The sequence below is a fragment of the Lynx rufus genome, unplaced genomic scaffold (assembly GCF_022079265.1).
Source record: "Lynx rufus isolate CCGP_SWC_20201006 ecotype Redwood Valley unplaced genomic scaffold, mLynRuf1.p SCAF_2, whole genome shotgun sequence".
Lineage (NCBI taxonomy): Eukaryota > Metazoa > Chordata > Mammalia > Carnivora > Felidae > Lynx > Lynx rufus.
Genome location: NW_025814834.1, coordinates 26,444,433 through 26,463,625, shown reverse-complemented (window position 1 = coordinate 26,463,625; position 19,193 = coordinate 26,444,433). Strand labels below are relative to the sequence as shown.

Sequence of the window (19,193 nt, the reverse complement as noted above, 5' to 3'; positions counted from 1 at the left end):
CAGTCCCAAGCCTATTCAGATGGTCCCTCAGGTTCTCCTTTTCCCAAAATTCCCTGTGAGATTTTCTTCCTATACTTCAACCATAATAACTTACTCCAACAGACGTAATGCAGAAACAGATATGAGAATTGGGCTGTCTTCTACTAAATCAGACATTAAAGAATCCATGAAAATGTAAATAATGTCTCTCTTCTTATTTTGAAAAAGCTATTTTTCATAAAAATGTTATTTATGTTAACATGTAATGGGCTTATTGTTACTTTTACTTATTATTGAGCTATAATTGACATATTACCATTACAGTAGTTTCAGATACACATGATTTCAATATATGTATTCGCTGTAAATAATCAACATGGTAAGTCTAGTTAACATCCATCACTACACATACTCATTTTTTCCTTCTAATGACAACTTTTAAGGTATACTCTTTTAACAACTTTAAAATATACATGCAGTATTAACTATGGTCACTGAGCTGTACATTACATTCCCATGGTACTTTATAGCTGGAAGTTTGTGCCTTTTGACCCCCTTCACCCATTTCCACGCCCTGCCCCCAACCACAAATCTGTTCTCTGTGTCTAGAGAGACTGTCTTTTTTTTTTTTTTGCTTGTTTTCTGTAAGAGTCAACTTCTAAGTGAAATCATACAGTATCTGTCTGACTTACTTCACTTACCATAATCTCTATTGTTCCTTTTAATGAACTAAATTATGTACTTGTACAATTTGTTTTGTAGATATCTTTTGATACCCATATGGATAGATACAACCCCCCAAATAAAAACAATCTCTGAGGTGGTCCTTTAACTTTCAGGGCATAAAAAAGTAGTGACACCAAAAATCTGAGGCTCACACTCTTATGACGTTCTGGGGAAGAGCTTAGAAAAGTATGTGCATCCTAAAGTCAGGTCACCGCCTCGGTGAAGTCTTCCCAACTCTCCTCAGGAATAACACACGTTTCCTCTCCCATAGCATCTCAGAGTTCCACCAATGTTATAATGAGCTAGTTTATCATTCCTGTCATTCTCCTTAATAGAGAATCCCGGATGCTTCCAGTTTATCCGATGAATGGATTTTATATGATCTAAACTTTTGATCTTATAAACACTACCTTAATAGGCACAGAGCCACTTAGAAACTCTATTAACTCTCCTGGATTTAATTAATTAAAGGATTTGTTAAATAAATCTCAATGTCGTTGTGTGATGGGGCTGGTGTCAGGTCTTTGCTGTCCCAGGCTGCCTTCTTCGGGGCACTCCTCCACATAGGCTTCGCAAAGGGTGCTCCTGCGATCTCCAGATCTGCCAGTCGGGGAGTCCCAGTGACCCGTTCACAATCAGGACGCGGCCTTCAGCCACCTTTCTAAGATGAAAGGTTGCAGCCCGAACTCCAGCAACCCCGCGGTGAGGCGGTCACGGCCGACACCCCCGCCCGCCCTCGCCGACGTGGGTCCCACCAGGCCCAGCCCCACCCGCGGAGTCTCCGGCCCAGACTGGCGCGCTTTGCTCGCCGCCGCGTTCAGGGTCCCCAGGAAGGGTAGGTGTCGCCGCCCCTACCCCGTAGACCACCCCCTACCCCCGGGCCGTTCAGCTGGAGCACGGCGGGCACTGACCTCGCGGCCGGCGGTGAACGCAGGGCACACCGACCGCCCCACATGCGCAGGGAGCTGCGGAGCAGGCGTGCAGCCATGGCCGGGACGGCGTAGGGAGGCAGGGGCGCAGGACGCCACTCCTCGGCGACTCTAGGGCGGAGTTCCCCGCGAGCCAACAGTCTTTTACGGTCCTACTCGGCTTAATGGGGATAAATGCCCCCGGCTGCGGAGCCGGAAGCCAGAAGACCTGCCAGCCCTCGAGCAGGCGGGCGGAGCGTAGCCCAGCGTTGCAACACTCCCCTCTTCAGAGTCGCAGCCACCCAAGTAGCATTTGATTTGAATTCCTGCTATGCCATTTTCCAGAAGTCATGAAATACTGTGTAATAACCAACATTTCAACGGGGTGATAGTCTGAGCTGTTGAAATTTACGAACTTGGTTTTTGGAGATGGGAAATCTCTGAAGGATTTTGAACTCTAAATAGGGTTTGCCGAGTGGAATTCTAAGGAGGTAAGAGAGGCCATTCAGACCATTCGACTAGTGGAGGACAGTTATCAGGGCCTGAACTTGGGCAAGTGAAAACAAGATTTTGTGTTAGAAATCAAGAACTTATTCACTGAATGCAGAATATCAGGAAGTTAAAAACTAAAAAGGGAGTTAATACCGATCAGGTATTAATATTAGGTGAATAATACTTGTTGACTTGAGGGAAGCACCGGGCTCCGTGCAGGCTTGCCAAAATTCTAGACTTGGCTGGCTGGTGGTCTTAGGACCTCCGCCATTAGGAGTCTGTGCCGGGTATTTATAAGCTTCATGGGACCAGACTCTTGGTTTTTCAAGATGGTAATTGGCTGATCAAATTACCTGTCTGTATGGGGCAATAAGAGACCTTTTTCTGCATGATCTTACTGAACGTCTGAAATCACATCTCACAGGTGATTTTTTTTATAGGCTTATTAATTCACTTTTAATTACCTCGTATGAAAACACTGTGGTGGCAACAGCTGGAGACTGGATCCTCTGCATGGAGACTCTTCTGTGTTTTACTAGAAGGTTCATGAACTCCTGCTAGGGAAACTTGGTGAACGGGGCCACTTTCTAGAGGCTGTCTTGTTGAGATAGCCATAGATATTAGAGATGGCATAAAAGGTGACCTTGGCAAAATTGCCCGTGGTGGCAGTGCAATCTTTGGTGTAGGTGTGGCTATTGTCTCTATCAGTTATCCTCAGCAGCTTCTTGGGCCCAGATGAATCTAGTGCTTCCAGGGGAAGCACTACCAGGCTAGCCATACCAGTGATGAAATTTGAAGTGGGGTTCGCAAGAAAACGGCTAAGAAAGAATTATTGAGACATCTTTGGTGCAAAAAAGGTGATTTTATTAAAGCACGTAGACAGGACCTATGGGCAGAAAGAGCTGCACTGGGGCTGTGAGATGCGACTGATGATATACTTTCAAGTTTGTGAAGGGAGGGGGGTATAGCTAACTTAGGTCTCCAAGGAATTTCTGGATGCTGAAAGTAGGGTCTCACAGGACCCTGAAGATTTAGCTATTCTCAAGATAAGGTTGCTTTTAGTTTAGTTTTTTTTTTTTAATGTTTACTTATTTTTAAGAGAGAGACAGAGGGAGAGAGACAAAGTGAGAGTGGGGGAGGGGCAGAGAGAGAGGGAGACAGAATCTGAAGCAGGTTTCAGGCTCTGAGCTGTCAGCACAGAGACTCACACAGGGCTCGAACCCAGGAACCGTGAGACCATGATCTGAGCAGAAGTCAGATGCACTGAGCCACCCAGGTGCCCTTAGTTTTTAAGGAAGTGTAAACGTTACGGCATGATGGCAACCATAAAGGTCTTGGGGAGTGTTACATGCTGCAGGTCTCTGACATCTATCAGTGGGTTGCAGGCTAGAAGGGAATTTAATTTAAACTACATTTTTCTTGCCTTTATTTACCTCATTTCCCCCCCTGAACAACTTTGACCCTTAAATCTTTAAGGTTGTTAAAGGCAGAAGGTCTCATCTTCTGTAGCATCTTCATGCTGCAATAAGGGCGTAGAGATGGGCTTACCTAAGGGTCAAGGCTAGTCTGTTGAGAATTTAATAGGAGTTAGAAAAGGCTAACTGCAACAATATCTAGAGTGGATATCATATGGGAGTTTTCTTGAGGAGAAAGGATCATCTGTTGGCTTGAAGTTATAGCATTGAAGAAGTCTCGGCACCAGGTGGAGAGACATGGGAGAAAACAGCAAAACATGATTAAAGTAACAAAAAGAGACCCAAATAAGAGTCCTTTGATAGTTGACAAAAATCTTCCTTTAGTTCGGTCCAGGAGTTCAACCACTTATTAAAGGAAAGAGAAGGATCATTTAAAGTGCCAATTTGAGTATTTTTCAGTTAGAAACTCAGAAATATTTCTGTGGTAATCTGAATGTATACACAGCACTTTGTTTTTATGAGACCACAAATTCCACCTGTGCAACAGGTAAAATATCTAAGGCATTTTATTTTGAAGAATTGTTTAATGCATTTGAGTTATTTTAGTGTTTTTTTTCCAACGTTGATTTATTTTTTTTTGGGACAGAGAGAGACAGAGCATGAACGGGGGAGGGGCAGAGAGAGAGGGAGACACAGAATCGGAAACAGGCTCCAGGCTCCGAGCCATCAGCCCAGAGCCTGACGCGGGGCTGGAACCCGCGGACCGCGAGATCGTGACCTGGCTGAAGTCGGACGCTTAACCGACTGCGCCACCCAGGCGCCCCTAGTGTTTAATAATATAATGTTAATTTGAGAATCGTTTAAGGCCTTCATTGTGTAATAGGCAGTGTTAATCATCATACAGATTCTGTTTTGCTTAGTCAGGTGATTAGTAAGTGATAATTATAGAAACAAAAATACAGGTTAATGGTTAAAGCAAAATTATAAACCCAGTGTCTGCCAGTTCTACCAGTGAGATTTTTAGATGTTAAGCTTGAAGCATCCTCAGATAGACTGAGAACAGGCAGCAAGAATCAGATGGGGTTTTCTGGTTTGTAATTCAAATGTCTGTGGTGATCCATCTGAATGGCCCATAGAGCAACAGGCACAAAGATTGTCTATACATGAGTTTTGTGACAATTTCTCTGAAGTTTGCCTCAAGTTGTCTAGTGTAGGCAAACAACAAACATTTAAAGGCAATCAGAACTAGAATTTAACGTCCATAAAGGTGCGTTATTGAAATATAATTTTTCTCTCTAGTAACCCTGATTTCCAGAGAGAGCCAAATCAAGACTAATTCATTTGTAGAATGAGTCCACTTTTAACAAACTCAGCCTAATTATTTACATAAGCTCATCAAGAACAGTGATTGGTCATATAGATCTTTTAAAATTTGCTTTGCTGGAACTTTTTATAAGGAACCTCTAGACTGAACTTTTAGTAGCCTCGCCAGGCCAGAAGCCAAGCCAAGTACTTGCCATCAGACATGCCTGCAATACCTATAGGATCGGGTGAATTCCTCTTCATGAGGTCCCCAAGGTATCCTGAGGTTCCTGCACCTGCCGGGAAGTGACCTTTACTCACCTGGTAAGGCTGCTGGGAAATCTCTAAGCGAGGTATCAGACCAACATTTCCAAGGGGCTTTATTGGCTTCATGCTTCATAAAGTCAACCTTAGTTCCTTAAAACTGTCTGGTCGTATCTGAGTCTATGCATGTCGCTCTCAAATATGACATTCCAGTCAAACCCTTGGTAAAATAACCAGTATCTCCAAGGGTGAACTGTTACAAGGAGAACAGATTCTTATTGAATTTATGCAAATAACTATAATGACCATGAAAGAAAGAATCCTTATTGAGAACTTTTGAATTTCATAGGGTTCAGGTAGGGAGAAAATTAAATGCTTTATTTTGTTCACAAAGGAATATTTTATCACATTTCTGTAAGTCATAGGTATCTTAAGAGAAAGTTTCCTTAATCTGAAAGAACAAATATTAGAGGACAAGCAATATTTCCAACAAGAGTCACAAAACTATAATTTTCCTTTGTGTGTGTGTGTGTGTGTGTATATATATATGTGTGTGTGTGTGTAATTTTTGAGCAGTGACAGCATTTACCCAAGCAATACAACCTCAGGTTTACCATTATTTGTTTGATAGTGAGGAGGAAGCATAAGGCAGGCTGAGGGCAAAGTATAGGCTGACAGCAGTCCTGCTTCTCCCCACCTCGCAGGTGGAATATGTGTGATATTCCTTGGATACTCCTGGCCACCCAAGAACAAAGGAAAGGGGTTTAAGTGCTTGCCATGGTGATGTGGGAAACTAAGGCAAATGAAAAATTAAATTCCCTTACTGCCTACAGTCCACTGACAAGTCCTTGAAACAGGCAGAGTGACTTCCCTCTACGAGCTCAGCTGCCTCCGTGATGACACTTTGCTGGGGGCAAAAGGGAATCTTGGCTTAACATTATCCTGACCGCCCCCCACCCCAGGGTCCTGTAAGTCTACTTTAACATATAAAAATTCCTTTGGAAACTTCCTTTATGTCAACTACCCTAACATATATGCTGGCAATCATAGCCTAAGCTTATGGCCCCCTGATATACATCTGAAGGGTCTCATGACTGAGGTTTTACTAAATAGCAATAAATGGTGTTTTCCTAACAGCACCTCCCCTCTCAAGGTCCTGGAAACTTTGCTTCCAAAATTCCTTAGAGACTTACTCTATCCCTAACTCCCTCTCAACCTGAGGGTATATAATTAGTTACCTGTCACAACCTCAGGGCAGCTCTTTCTGACCACAGGTCCTGTCCCCATGCTTTAATAAAATTACCATTTTGTACCAAAACCCCATCACTCGCTGCCCTGTATCTATAGAGAAGTGGGCCAAGACCATGCCCCAGCATGTGGCAGAGGCTGTCTCCTTGGAACACATAACACCCAGAAACAACTTGGCCATTGTAGTTCCGGATGGTGACAAATGCCTTGAACTAGTCTACTGGCCAGCGCAGGTCTCCTTTTGCATGGCCTTGATCTTTAAAGGGACACATTAACGGGAAAAAAGTTGATCTCAAACTCCTTAATAGGCAAGGAGAAGAGTTAGAACGCCAAGTGATATGGTATGAAGTGTTGACCTTTGGAGCCAACTGCCAAAAAAAGAATTCTTGAGACATCTTTGGTGCAAAAAGTGGTTTTATTAAACCATGGGGACAGGACCTGTGGGCAGAAAGACCTGCACTGAGGTTATGAAGAGTGACTGATTATATGCTTTCAGGTTGGGAGGTGGGTAGGGATAGCATAAGTCTCTAAGGTAGTTTGGAAACAAGGTTTCCGGGACCTTGAGGGGCTAGCTGTTGTTAGGAAGAGGTCATTTATTACTGTTTAGTAAAAACTTAGTTATGAGACCCTTCAGAAGTATATCAGTGGGCCATAAGCTTGGAGTATGATTGCCAGCCTATATCTTGGGGGGAAGAGGTACAAGAAGTTTCCAAAGGAATTTTTCTATGTTAAAGTGGACTTACAGGATCCTGGGGGGTTGGGATAATGTTAAGCTAAGATTGCATTTTGCCCCTTAGCGAAGTGTCATCATTGAGACAGCTGAGCTCCTAGAGGAAGGTCACTCTGCCTGTGTCAAGGACTTGTCAATGGGCTATAGGTTATAAGGAAATTTAATTTTTCATTTACCTTTCTTTCCCACATCACAAGGAGTTTATCTTCATGTCCTTGAACAGGAGGCCCAACTTAGTGAGGAGATATCCTTGGCCTTGCCTGGCAAGTTCTGCAGCCTCCATCTCACCTGGACCACATCTAGGACCCGGACTAGGGCACTGTTGCTGAAGCCTCTGCATAGAACTTTCTGTAAGTGTAAGCTGTTTTTATTCTCCTCCACTCACATATTCACATTTTCAGGTAATCCTGACTTTTAATAATGGCCTTTAATAATCAATTTGACAACAATTAGATTTCTTCTAACTCAAATAATTGGCTCTGATAGTGATATTTCAGATCAAGAAGATCTGAACAGGATAAAAATTCATTTGCCTCAAGAGGAAATGGAAGTTTTGGGGCAGACCTATGGGGGAGCTGTCTGAAGCAAGCAGGCCTTTGTGGTACTTTGTGGATATGTTTTGAGTCTCTGAGCAGGACCAGGCATGCCCATGTAGATGACAAAGGCAAGATTTCTCTAGAGAGTTTTAGAATTATTGTCAAAATCCCTAGGAAATGCAGTAACGTAAGTGAGGTGATTTGAAGTGTTGGGGTCTAGAGTCAATGGCCAAGAAAGATTTCTTGAGATGTCTTCAGTGCAAAAAGGTGTTTGTATTATAGCATGACAGGACCCTTGGACAAAAAGAGCTGCATTGAGATTGTGAAGAGCAGTTGACTGTATACTTTGGAGGGGGGGGGGGGGATTTCCAAAAGGATTTTCATATGTTAAAGAAGACTTGCAGGATCCTGGAGGCCTGGCTATTGTCAAGCTAAGGTTCTTTTTCCCTCTAGCCAGGCATCACCATTAACACAGCTGGGGGAGTCCCTGGAGGAATGTTACACTCTGTGTCAAGTATTTGTCAATGGGCTGCAGGTAAAAGGAAATTTATTTTTATCTATGTTTCCTTTTGCCTTTGTTCTCCACATCATTGAAGAAACCCCAAGACTCCTAATTTTAGAGGGAGTGATTAGTGATGTTTGTGGAGACGGGTTTCATTATACATTTCCATTTACATGAAGAGATTAGGAAGACATTATCTGTGTGTTTAATGAAAGACAACATTAAGTGATCTATAAGCCATTTTCAAATGTGAAAATACTAAATGATTATTTTGGATACTTGCCATACCTCCTTGAAATGTGAGCTTGATTGCCCCTTTGACATGTAATCTTGTTATTTTGCACCTTTATCTCTTCTTTTCCTCAATGAACTTTTTTGTTTTTCAAAATAAAGTTTTTTTGAGCACTTTAGGTGATCTTAATTTTTCATCAAAATTAAACTCCTTTGTGGATAAATTGGATATATCATGTCCTGTTCACTTCTAGTGTATATTTCCTAAGAATAAAGGAGTTCTCTTAATAACTGTAGCACAGTTATCCAATGTAGAAATTTAACCCTGATATATATTCTTTATTTAGTTATATTATTCTTATTTTTTAGAGTAAGCTGTACTCCCACTGTGAGGCTTGAACTTACCACCCTGAAATTGAGTCACATGCTCTACTGACTGAGCCAGCCAGGTGCCCTGAACCCTGATATAATATTCTTAAATTATACCTACAGTCCATATTCCAATTTCAACAAGTGTTCTAATAATATCCTTCCATTACAGTGAAGTCTGATAAAATAAAAAATGGAGATCAGCCCTTAAAATTGCCTGAGTGCACAAAACCAGTTCAGTCATAAAACTGAATGTAGCTTATTTTCAAGACTAACTTGACTTGGGTCATTTATTCTTACTGCCTCTGAAAATCGCTGGCAAAACTTGAACTCTTTTTCCAAGATTGATATGAGGACCAACTCCCTTTCATTTAAGAAAATCCCAATATTATAACTAATAACTAACCACTGTGAAGAATAGTCATTGTCTTCCTTACCATACAGTAGTGCTTCCCCACTTACCTGCTGGGGATAAGTTCCAAGACCCCATAGTGGATGCCTGAAACCCTGTATATACCATGTTTTTTATACATACTATTGTACCTGGGATTCAGGGGTGCAAGAGCACCTGACTCCTGGGGTCTGAAACAGACTGGGTTCAGCAATTCTCTGCTGACAAAATCCAAAAGTGGAGAAACCAACTGTGGTGAAACAAGAAAGGAATGTATTTCAGTGAGGGCAACACCAGGAAGACCGTGGACTAGTGTCTCAAAGACTATCTCCAAAGTGCTAAAATACTTCCAGGTTTATATAAGGAAAATCTGGGGCAAAGGTGAGTGGTCCATGTGGGTAGGCAGTGAAAGTCAAGTCAATCATTGTCTTAGAGTCAATCCAAACTTATTTGTCAGGTCTTGCTGGCTCAGGGCAACCTTATTGCTTAAGAGGGTAGTTTGGATTCCCATCAGGGGATGTTTGGCCCCAGGGTCTTCTTTTTTTTTTTTTTTCTTTTAATGTTTATTTATTTTTGAGAGAGAGAGAGAGAGAAAGAGAGAGAGAGGGAGATAGTGCAAGCCAGGGAGGGGCAGTGAGAGAGGCAGACACAGGATCCAAAGCAGGTTCTGCGCTGACAGCAGAGAGCCAGATGTGGGGCTCTAACTTATGAACCATGAGATCACGACCTGAGCCGAAGTCAGACTCTTAACCAACTGAGCTACCTGGGCACCCACCCCCAGGGTCTTCTCCCTGAGCCAAGAAGCAAACTGGAAAGAAGAACCCAACTAGAAACTGTGAGGTCAAAATGGGGGCAGCAGAAATCCTCCTTCACTATGATAAAGCTTAATTTATGAGTTAGGCATAGTAACAGATTACCAACAATAATAGAATAATTATAATAATGTACTATTAAAAAGTTATGTGCATATGATCTCTCAAACTATCTCATTGTACTGGACTCACCATTCTTCCTGTGATGTCTATGTGATGAGATGTAGTGAGGTGAATGATGTGGTCACCATGACATGGTGTTAGGCTACTGACGATTTGTCAGAAGGAAGATCCTCTGCTTCTGGATCACAGATGACCATGGGGAACTGAAACTGTGGAAAGCAAAACTAGATTGGGGTGGGGGTGGGGTACACTACTGTTAAACTGCTTTATAATAATAAACCCCTAAGCCTCATTCTATGTTTTTGTTTGAGTGCTTCCCATTTGTGAACTTTTGGTGTGTGCGGAAGAAACTTTTACTAATTACTTCTTCAATGATTCACTGGTTTGATTTGGCTATTTCTGAACTTATTGACAAGTCCAATGTAGAATATTTTGTTATCTTGCCTCTCTAATATCCTTTCACCTGGCACAGTTCCTTTTGTCTGATAATTCATGACATTAACATTCTTTGAAGAATACAGCCAGGCAATTTCAAAAATATAATTTATTGTCAAATTGGCTAACATACAGTGTCTAAAGTGTGCTCTTGGTTTTGGGGTTAGATTCCCGTGGTTCATCGCTTACATGCAACACCCAGTGTTCATCCCAACAAGTGCCCTCCTCAATGCCCATCACCCATTTCCCCCTCTCCCCTGCCCCACCATCAACTCTCAGTTTGTTCTCTGTATTTAAGAGTCTCTTGTGGTTTGCCTCCCTCTCTCTCTGTTTGTAACTATTTTATTTCCCTTTCCCTTCCCCCATGGTCTTCTGTTAAGTTTCTCAAGGTCCACGTATGAGTGAAAACATATGATATATGTCTTTTTCTAACTGACTTATTTCACTCAGCAAAAACCTTCCAATTTCATCCATGTTGTTGCAAATGACATGATTTCATTTTTTCTCATTGCCAAGTAGTATTCCATTATATATATAAACCACATCTTTATCCATTCATCAATTGATGGACATTTAGGATCTTTCCATAATTTGGCTATTGTTGAAAGTGCTGCTCTAAACATTGGGGTACACGTGTCCCTATGAATCAGCACTCCTGTATCCTTTGGATAAATTCCTAGTAGTGCTATTGCTGGGTATTAGGGTAGTTCTATTTTTACTTTTCTGAGGAACCTCCACACTGTTTTCCAGAGTGGCTGCATCAGTTTGCATTCCCACCAACAGTGCAAGAGGGTTCCTGTTTCTCCACATCCTCGCCAGCATCTGTTGTTTCCTGAGTTGTTAATTTTAGCCACTCTGACCGGTGTGAGGTGGTATCTCAGTGTGGTTTTGATTTCTATTTCCCTGATGATGAGTGATGTTGAGCATCTTTTCATGTGTCGGTTGGCCATCTGGATATCTTCTTTGGAAAAGTGTCTATTCATGTCTTCTGCCCATTTCTTCACTGGATTATTTGGTTTTTGGGTGTTGAGTTTGGTAAGTTCTTTATAGATTTTGGATACTAACCCTTTATCCGATATGTCATGTGCAAATATCTTGTTCCATTCTGTCAGTTTCCTTTTAGTTTTGTTGTGTTTCCTATGCAGTGTGGAAGCTTTTTATCTTGATGAGGTCCCAATAGTTCATTTTTGCTTTTAATTCCCTTGCCTTTGGAGATGTGTCAAGCAATAAATTGCTGAGGCTGAGGTCAAAGAGGTTGTTGCCTGCTTTTCCTCTAGGGTTTTGATGGTTTCCTGTCTCACATTTAGGTCTTTCATCAATTTTGAGTTTATTTTTGTGTATGGAAGAAAGTGGTCTAGTTTCATTCTTCTGCATGTTGCTGTCCAGTTTTCCTAGCACCATTTGCTAAAAGACACTGTCTTTTTACCATTGGATACCTTTTCCTGCTTTGTCAAAGATTAGTTGGCCATACATTTGTGGGTCCAATTCTGGCTTCTCTATTCTATTCCATTGGTCTATGTGTCTGTTTTTGTGCCAATATTATACTGTCTTGATGATTACAGCTTTGTAGTAGAGGCTGAAGTTTGCCTTCCACTTTGGTTTTCTTCTTCAATATTATTTTGGCTATTTGGGGTCCTTTGTGGTTGCATACAAATTTTAGGATTGTTTGTCCTAGCTTTGAGAAGAATGCCGGTGCAATTTTGATTGGGATTGCATTGAATGTGTAGATTGCTTCGGGGAGTATCGACATTTTAACAATATTTATTCTTCCAATCCATGAGCATGGGATGTTTTTCCATTTCTTTGTGTCTTCTTCAATTTTCCTCATACGTTTTCTATAGTTTTCAACATACAGATCTTTTATATCTTTGGTTAGTGTTTTTTTAATTTTTAAAACATTTTTATTTATTTTTGAGAGACAGAGAGCATGAGTGAGAGACGGGCACAGAGAGAGGGAGACACAGAATCCAAAGCAGGCTCCAGGCTCCAAGCTGTCAGCACAGAGCCCAACGCAGGGCTCAAACCCACAAACTGTGAGATCATGACCTGAGCTGAAGTCAGACGCCCAACTGTGCTTCAAATCACAAAGGCACTCCTTTGTACACAGTCTGATTGACACAGGTCACCTCAGAGGTGGCATGGACTTAGTAGATACAGCATAATTCCCTTAACTTCCACTTACTCACATGTAAATGAAGAATAACAGTATCTATATCGTGGAATTGTTGGGAGGATTTTTCAGAAAAAGAGGATGAAGTGGTTAGAACAATGACAGGATTATAGTAAGCGCTCAATAACTTGCAACTATTCTCATCCTTGAGAAATATCTATATTTTGGAATACAAAAAAAGGCAGAGAAACTCCTAAAAACACTAAAAAAAATAAACAAACCCACAAAACTACAAGTTTAAAGAAGAAGAAAAAATTACCACCAGTTCTCCAATTGAAATATAAGAATCTTTAACCCTTTGGAGTATATGAAGGAAAAAACATCTCCTTAACTGTATTTAGCTCTCCCTCTCTTAATAGTACTTATTAGAGATTATACAAAGATACACTGTCTTATATGTTTAAGAACTGTGTATGCCATGTCTCTTAATTAGAGGGTAAGTGAGGTATAGGGATTGCATATGTTTCTGTCCTGATACCTGTTTGTAAATATCAGGTCCACATGGTCCTTTTCTGGACTGATGGAAATGCCAGCTTCTCTAACTTCAGTCACTCGCTGTCTGTTTATAAATCTATACAAATGGAGTGACTAAGATTATTTTATTATTTTATATTTGATCTGAAGAGTATCTTTTTTTTAATGTTCTATTTTTGAGAGAGAGAGATTGAGAGAGAGAGAGAGAGACAGAGAGACAAAGTATGACTGGGGGAGGGGCAGAGAGAGAGAGAGAGAGAGAGAGAGAGGGAGAGAGAGACAGAATCTGTAGCAGGCTCCAGGCTGCTTGGCATCCCAGGACAAATTTCATTACCAGTGCTCATGGAGGAGAAACAGCCCCAAAGCTTACAGAAGCCACAAGAGACACCCTATCCTTTCAGAGAATGCAACGTTTTGCCTGAGCTTCCTGAACTCTGGCTGGTTGCTTGAGGTCTGCAATTTGCTGTTGTCTCGGTCACAAGCTGGGTAGACTCTCCAGATTGGTGGTGAATATTGCCTTGGCAAACCAGCAGTGAGAAATGCCAGAGTTTTCTTTATTTACCCAGAGGGTGAAAATGGTTTTCTTTTATTATTCAGAGAGAGAGAGAGAGAGAGAGAGAGAGAGAGAGAGAGAGACTAAATAACAATTGCATTGTGAATTTTCACCCATATACTTCTGGGTGGAAATATGCTTTATCTGTGCTGCAATATATAATCTTTGCAGCTAATGAAAATTCTGGCACAATGTTACCTGTTGAAACTGACAGTCGAAGAGTTGATAAATACTGTCCCATTTTTTCAGCTTAAAGGTATTTACCTTCTGGAATATTTAGCAAAGCATCTTCATGATCTATAAAGCAAGCCATAAATTTGAAGGTAATTACATTTGAAGGTTCACTCAATTAAATAAGATCTATCTATGTATCTCAAAGTTTAACCTAAGTTATGAAGGACATACATACCTTGATCCAAAGCTGTATAAAATTGCTTTAGAGATCACCTTTCTCCTAGTACACTATTACAAAATCAGAGTTGTACTAGAAACATCCCTAGAGTTTAATAATTTAATCCCAGTGGGAAAAAATAAGAGTTCTTTCTTTTGTTAATTTCTTTGAACTTTCTTCTTATTTTGGAGGATGATTTTCCCAGTCCCTGGGAGTTATGCAAGAACTCATTATTCCATTAAGTTTATACCCCATTCTTATGATCCCAGATTTTAGAATTTAAACAAGAATACAGTCAACGGGTACATTTAGCCATGTGTATTTTTTGCTTAGCTCTTAAAAGCCGAAATATTTTACTGTACCTGTTGTAGTGAACTTCAGTCACAAATAATATATTTAAATTGCTGGAATTAAAGTCTATTAAAAATTATAATAGCAGCAAATATTGGCTCTCCATCTAAAATTATTATTCCTGGGGGTTACTAAATATGGTCTCTTATGATTTTTGAAACTAGGAACTAATTGCTTAACATTTACTCAACATAACTACTACTATAAATGGACTTAAGCCTATTTGGCCACATACAACCCTTAAGATTCTTTTTGTCAGATAATAGTAACCACGGAAAAGTTTGAGGTGGGTGAAGGTTGTCCATTCCCCCACATTTTGATGACAGATTATAGTAAAAGCAAGTCTCAGACAAAATTTTACCCCTCACACAGACATTTATTAAACATGTATTTGCAGGCAAGCACAAAACAGTTCATACTACAAAATAAAAAAAACCTAGCTCTTTGTTAAGTGTGGGAAGCATGTCTGATATATTTCAGCCAATCATGTATCTTGAACACCACTAATTTTCCCAGTGATAATCTGAATAACAATTATGATGACCAGCAAGTCATTAATTTTACCCGTGAAAATATCTTTCTGATATTCACTTTGCTGATTAAGAAAGCATCTGAGTTTGATATCCCTTTGGTGAAACATGAAAAGCAGAAGTATTCTGATTTAACTGAGGCACAGAAAGATAAGTAATTCCTAAAAGTCAACTAGCCAGCAAGTGGCCCAGCTTGTCTGATTCTGTATCCCACAACAATGGGCCCGTATTCTTCCTCTTAATCTCTCTAAATTACCGATATTGGTAAATTCTCTAGAAGCAAGTTGATCTACTGCTTTGAGGGTAGAACTAAAAAGTATAGGCTGTAATCGAACCTGCAGAAGAGGGAAAAGAAAATCTGACACAAGAAACAGCTCCAGGTTTTAATCATAGAATGCAGAAAGCTATCCTAACTAAAGACATCTATTTTTAGAAAGATAATATCAGATCACCACTTACCTTGATGGTCATTGGGTAGATATTCTGGTTAAAAGGAAACATCCTGCTTAGTAGAGATTCACAATAGAATCTCTACTTTGATCTACTCATTTAAAGGGAATCAGATGCTAACCAAATAAACAGGACACAAACCCTGAATTGAATTGTATTATTTTCTTGATAATATTGATTGTATTGATATCCTGAAAACATCACATGATATTGAGCTCTTCAAGATTTTATGATACTGGTAGAGCATAATTGTTCCTGTTAATAGGAACAAAATACTAATGATTTTTCTAGAAACTCATCCTCCAAGATACCGGAAGGTATCTTTGCAATAAAGGTAATGAGTATGATGAAGAGTTGGCTATAAAGACCTGAGATGAAATTCAGAGTACAACTTCTGAAAATTCTGGTTTTCAAGGAAAGTTTTTGTACTTCAGACTCAGCTAGATGAACATCTTCGATTTATCCCCCTCCATTTCAGTTTTATTTTCTTTTTCTTCACCCATCTATACACTATGTTTAAAATAAAATTTATTGTTTCCTTCACTCCCTTACCCTGAAACTTATCCAAGTCTGATGTACCACTGTTCTCCAGTCCACTTAGGCTTGAATCATTGGGCCAATTTCTCTCACTTCTAAATATAGTCATAAAATACTAATAATTCTACTTCTAACATTTTTCAGGCATTGCTTTCTTCACATTTCTACTATTAAACAGTCTGTATTAGTTTGTGTTTAAAAAGTTTCTTTTAATGTTTATTCATTTTTTGAGAGAGAGATGGAGACAGAGCATGAGTGGGAGAGGGGCAGAGAGAGAGAGGGAGAACAGAATCTGAAGCAGACTCCAGGCTCTGAGCTGTCAGCACAGAGCCTGATGCAGGCCTTGAACCCACGAACTGTGAGATCATGACCTGAGCCAAAGTCAGACGCTTAACTTACTGAGCCACCCAGGTGCCCCAGTTAGTTTGTGTTTTATCTTTATTGGACCCTTTATAGTTGCATCTGTAGTGAGCTGAATTGTAGCCCCCAAAACGTATTTCCAAGTTCTAACGCTTGGTACTTGTGAATGTGACCTTATTTAGGAAAAGAGAATTTGCAGATGGAATTAGGGATCTCAAAATGACATCATTCTGGATTAACTAGTGGACCTTGAATCTAATGAAAAGTGCCTAAATTAAAACAATGAGATATACCTTCATACTTACTAAAATGGCCAACTTCTAAAACACCGGTATCTCTAAATGATGAGGTTATGGAACAACAAGAACTCTTAGTCATTGCTGGTGGGAATTCAAAATGGTACAGCCATTTTGGAAGACAGTTTTGACAGTTTCTTATGAAACTGAACATATTCTTACCATGTGATCCAACAATCGTGCTTCTTGGTATTTACCCACAAAGGAGCTGAAAGCTTATTGTCCACAAAAAACCTGCACATGAATGTCAATAATTTTACTCATAGTTTCTAAAACTTGGAAGCAACCAAGATGTCCTTCAGTAGGTAAATAGATAAATAAACCAGGGCACATGTAGACAATAGAATAGCATTTAGTACTAAAGGAAATGAGCTATCAAACCAGAAAAGACACGGAGGACCCTTAAATACATATTACTAAGTGAAATAAGCCAGTCTACAAAGGCCATATGCTGTAAGTTTCCAACTATATGACATTCTAGAAATGGCAAAACGTTGGAGAAAATAAAAGATCAGTGGTCGCTAGGTTGCCAAGGGTTGGGGGAGGGGATGATGGGTAAATAGATGGAGTTCAGAAGCTCCCTAGGGCAGCAAAAATACTCTGTATGACACTATTATGATGGATATATGGCATCATACATTTGGACAAACCCATAGAATATACAACACCAAAAGTGAACTGTGGTGTAAACTAACTTTGGGTAATTATAATGTCTCAATGTAGGTTTGTCAAACGTACCTCTTTGGTGTGGAATGTTGATACTGGGGAAGACTAAGCATGTTTGGGAGCAGAGTATATATGGGAAGTCTCTGTACCTTCCTCTCAGTTTTGCTGTGAACCTAAAACTGTGCTCTAAAAAAATAAAGTTTTTTAAAATTTTTAAAATTTTATTTTAAGTAGGTCCCATACCTAACATGGGGCTTGAGCTCATGACCCTGAGATCAAGGGTCACATGCTATACAGACTAAGCCAGCCAGGCACACAACCCTCCTTTGTTTTGTAAAGTTATCTTTTAAGTTTTTTGTACTGGGAAAGGAGGAGGCATATGGAGGAAAAGGCCAAGTGGAGATAAAAGCAGCCATTGGAGTTTTGTAGCCCCAAGCCAAGGAGTGCCAGGAGCCACTGGAAACTGGAAGAGGCAAAGAAAATTTCTTCTCAGACCCCACGGAGGGAGCATTGCCCTGCTGAGACCTTGATTTTAGACTCCTGGACTTGCAACACTGTGAGAGAATAGATTTTTGTTTTAAGCCAGCCAGTTTGTAGCAATATATTATAGCAGCCCTGGGAAACAAATACCATATCTATTTTCCTACACTCTGCTTTCTACTGTGGTCTGTCAGCCAGAAGTAGTCATCTATTGACTTTGCTAACCCGAATCTATTCACCACTTTTCCATTAATGGAATTCATGTTTTCCTTGGAATAGCATCTCTCTCCCATTCTGCCCATAGGGTATCCAGGGTTGTGGTAGATGGTTCGCTTTAGTGGTCTAAGTCCTTCATCCTTCTTTGTATTACACCTGTTAGTATGTAACTTTGGGGTTTCTCCTATAAAGTTGAAATTCATTTCCCCAACCTATGTGATTTTCTTTGGCCTATAGCCTTATGGGAAAGTGAATCAAAGCTTCAAGAAGATTTGCATGTTTCTGATTCCTCTTTTGCACTCCTGCTGTGCCATGGAGGTTCACGAGAGGGACCAGAGCCTTCCTATAGCCAACTCCCAGCTCTCCCCCAGGCATGTGAGCAATAATGCTTATTATTGGCTTTTGAAGCTGTGTAGTTGTTTGTTACACAGCATTACTACTGTAATAAGTAATAGATATAATGGGTTATGGTGGGGTTCAGAGCAGGCTTTTCTCAAATATGCCTCTTTGGCATATTGATTATTTTGAGCTAAAGTTACTGAAATAGATGGTACCAGAAGGACACCCTGACTGTCCTTTGTCCCCCTGAAAGCAGGACATGAATTCTTCATGGAAAGACTACTCTCCCTGTTCTCACAAGTTGCCTTCTATCCAGAAAGCATCCTTATTATCAAAGGTAGGAAACTCAGGTCTGAAAAGGCTGTATAAACAAGCCTTGTTACTGCTTCATTAATGTGCTACTCCAAACCCCAACTTCTTTGTCTTGTCAATTCTTCACAAGTTTATTTTTTCTTTGTCTGAAAGGTATAAGAGCTATCTGCTTTGGTTACTTCTTTGAGTCTCGTTTTTATGAGCTCCTGTAGGTATGAAATTAAATTTGTTTTTCTCCATTTGATCTGTCTTATGTCAATTTAATTATTATATCAATCAAAGAATGTAGAAGGGAAAAAAAGGTGAAACATTTCCTCCCCAACAGTTTCTATTCTCTGGCAGCCAAGAGCCTGTGACCTGGACCTGAGCACAGTGATTATTTTGAGCTGTGCATGTTAATCATGTTCTCCAAAAATAAACTCACTTCTGAGTTACGAAAGAGAATCTCGTTCGCTGGACTTGATGCTAATAGAAAATAAGATTGGAGTTACTGGGGAACATCATGACTATCATAATAGATAATAGATAATAGAATAAACTATTACAGGGGAAAGCTGAGTAATCCAGGGAGAGACTGAGTTCAGAGTCTTATTGAAACCCTCAAT

At 40.2% G+C, this 19,193-nt stretch overlaps 1 protein-coding gene across 1 annotated transcript in view; it reads right to left on the bottom strand.

Moving 5' to 3' along the window:
- The window catches only part of ACADL (acyl-CoA dehydrogenase long chain), a 46,739-nt gene extending 45,046 nt beyond the window's left edge, over nt 1–1,693 (bottom strand). The window contains exon 1 of the mRNA XM_047085658.1: nt 1,617–1,693. Within this exon, the coding sequence (XP_046941614.1) occupies nt 1,617–1,693 (77 nt within the window). The remainder of the gene's footprint in view (nt 1–1,616) is intronic.
- Between the last annotated feature and the right edge of the window lie 17,500 nt (nt 1,694–19,193).